The sequence below is a fragment of the Plasmodium falciparum genome, assembly GCF_000002765.6.
Source record: "Plasmodium falciparum 3D7 genome assembly, chromosome: 6".
Classification (NCBI taxonomy): Eukaryota; Apicomplexa; class Aconoidasida; order Haemosporida; family Plasmodiidae; genus Plasmodium; species Plasmodium falciparum.
In genome coordinates this window covers 947501-950000 of record NC_004327.3, presented here as the reverse complement: position 1 = coordinate 950000, position 2500 = coordinate 947501, and the positions used below count along the sequence as shown (strand labels likewise).

General features: G+C 17.9%; 1 protein-coding gene across 1 annotated transcript in view; it reads left to right on the top strand.

Moving 5' to 3' along the window:
- Positions 1–1356: 1356 nt before the first annotated feature.
- The window catches only part of PF3D7_0623300 (EGF-like membrane protein, putative), a gene marked incomplete at both ends in the record, with an annotated part of 1152 nt that continues 8 nt past the window's right edge, over positions 1357–2500 (top strand). The window contains 4 exons of the mRNA XM_961122.2: positions 1357–1618; positions 1760–2020; positions 2158–2205; positions 2369–2500. The exon at positions 2369–2500 is cut by the window's right edge and continues 8 nt beyond it. Of these exons, the coding sequence (XP_966215.2) occupies positions 1357–1618; positions 1760–2020; positions 2158–2205; positions 2369–2500 (703 nt within the window). The remainder of the gene's footprint in view (positions 1619–1759; positions 2021–2157; positions 2206–2368) is intronic.

The window sequence follows — 2500 nt, the reverse complement described above, 5'->3', positions numbered from 1 at the left end:
TTTTTTTTTTTTTTTCTTTTTCTTTTTCTTTTTCTTTTTCCGCATTAAATATAATGTATCAAAATGATTATTTTAATTATATGAAAATAAAATATATCTGTTAAAAATAATAATGTGTAAAAAAAATAAAACTTATTTATATACATTTATATGTGATAATTATATATTATTATGTATATATATTAATTTATTTTTATTTTATTGATTAAAATATAATATTAATGTTTTTATTTGTATATGAATATATATTGTCAATGCTTTATATATATTTAAAATATATGAAGGAATTTTATTTTTTATATTCTTGTCTATATATATATATATATATATATATATATATGTATATATATTTTTTATTTCTTAACAAATTAAATCTAGTTTCTTTATTATTATATAACTTTATCAACATTTAAAATAAATAAAATAATAATTTGTGAATATATAATTATCAAATGTTTAATTGCTTTTTTATATCCCTTATAAAAACATATTTCGAAAAATATACATATATATATATATATATATATATATATATATATATATATATATGTTTGAACCGTTAAGTAAATAATATGGATAGTAATATTCTAATACTTTTATGAATTCCCTCGTAATTTTAATAATTGCCACAGCTTAATTTGAAATAAATGTTTCCTTGTATTAATAATAATATTTATATTAAATATACATGGGCTTCTATATTATAATATAAATATTTTTTAATTTACATATTTCTTATTGTACATCTCATAAAAATATGAATATATTAATTTAAAATGGATAATGAGAATAACTCATGACATGTTTAAGGTTAATATATGTAGATGATAAAAATAAAATATTCAAGAATATATTCATATTATTAATAAGTTACGTTTAATATTAATTTCTAAAATGTGTAATATATAATAAAAATTATTATTTCTTAAAAAAAATGAACGATTCGATTAAATTTTTGTAAAAAAAAAAAAAAAAAAAAAAAAAAAAGGTAAAAAGATCAAAGAGGAAGAATTAATATATAAATAAATATATATATATATATATATATTTATATATATGTGCAAAACCCATAATACTGTTAGACTTATTAAATATTTTTCTAAACAATTCTATTAAAAAATATGGACATATTTTTTTTTTTATAAGAATAAAAAATAAGATATAAAGAAAGCACATTTTATTATTATAAAAAAAAAAAAAAAATTTACACATTATACATATTTGATTAGATATTCTGATATAAGAAAAAAATTAATACTGAATATATATATATATATATTTTTATTTATTTATTTATTTACAGTATATTATTCTGTTGAATTATATTTTTCCTTTATACATTTTGAGATATGCGTTATGTTTAGATTTTATCAGTTGATTATAGGGATATTATTAATTTTTTATTTTCTTGAGAAATATAATATTACTTTTTGTAAAGATTGCGCAGATCCACATAATTGTAAACATGATTGTTACGTATTAGAAGATAATAAACAATTATGTTTATGTAATGATAATGAAGGAGGAATTGATTGTAAAGAAAAATGGAATGTTTGTGAAAAGGATTGTAATATATACGGCATGAATGAATCATGCTCTATGGCTTTATGTAAGACAGGTATGATTAACTTAAATGAAATAATATAATATATATGTAATTTTGTATAAATATTAGTATGTGAACAAAGCAGAAGGCTTATTATTTTATTTTATTTTATTTTATTTTATTTTGTTTAATTTATTATTTTATTTTTTTAAGGAAAATGTGTACCTACGAATGATAAACCATACTATAAATGCGAGTGTGGAGATTTTTTCAAAGGAAAAAATTGCGAAATTGAAAATAACCCTTGCTCGTTTCCTGAAACAAATCCTTGTTTAAATGGAACTTGCATATTTATTATAAAATTGAACAGAATTATTTGCAAATGTAATAATGGATGGACACAAAAAGATATGCAAAGTGCAACCATGTTAAATTGGGGAAACGAAAAGGTGGAAGTTCCCCCACCATGTGACCGTAAAGAAAAAAAAAAAAATAAATAAAAAAAATTAAACATATATATATATTTATTTTTTTTATGTTATTATATTTTTGGCTAGCTGGATAGCTATTATAATTTTTTTTTTTTTTTTTTTTTTTTTTTTTTTTGTTAGAGCAAATTAGAAAAGGACTATCCAAATATGTGATTTATCATACACCTGGTAAGAAAAGCTTCTAGTTTAGAGAAAAATGAAATAAATAAATATATATATATATATATATATATATATATATATATATATATTCCTGTGTATATACTTATTTATTTATTTATATATGTTTCTCTACCACCCTTTTTTTTTTTTTTTTTTTTTTTTTTTATAGTTACGTATGCCATGTGGTGGATCATATACATAATTAGTGTGCTGGTTTTATTCCTTTGTTGCTGCAATATATGCTTTGAATTTTTTTCGAATTCACTGTTAAGTTATTTTTCCTTATTTAAAGGGACAAAAA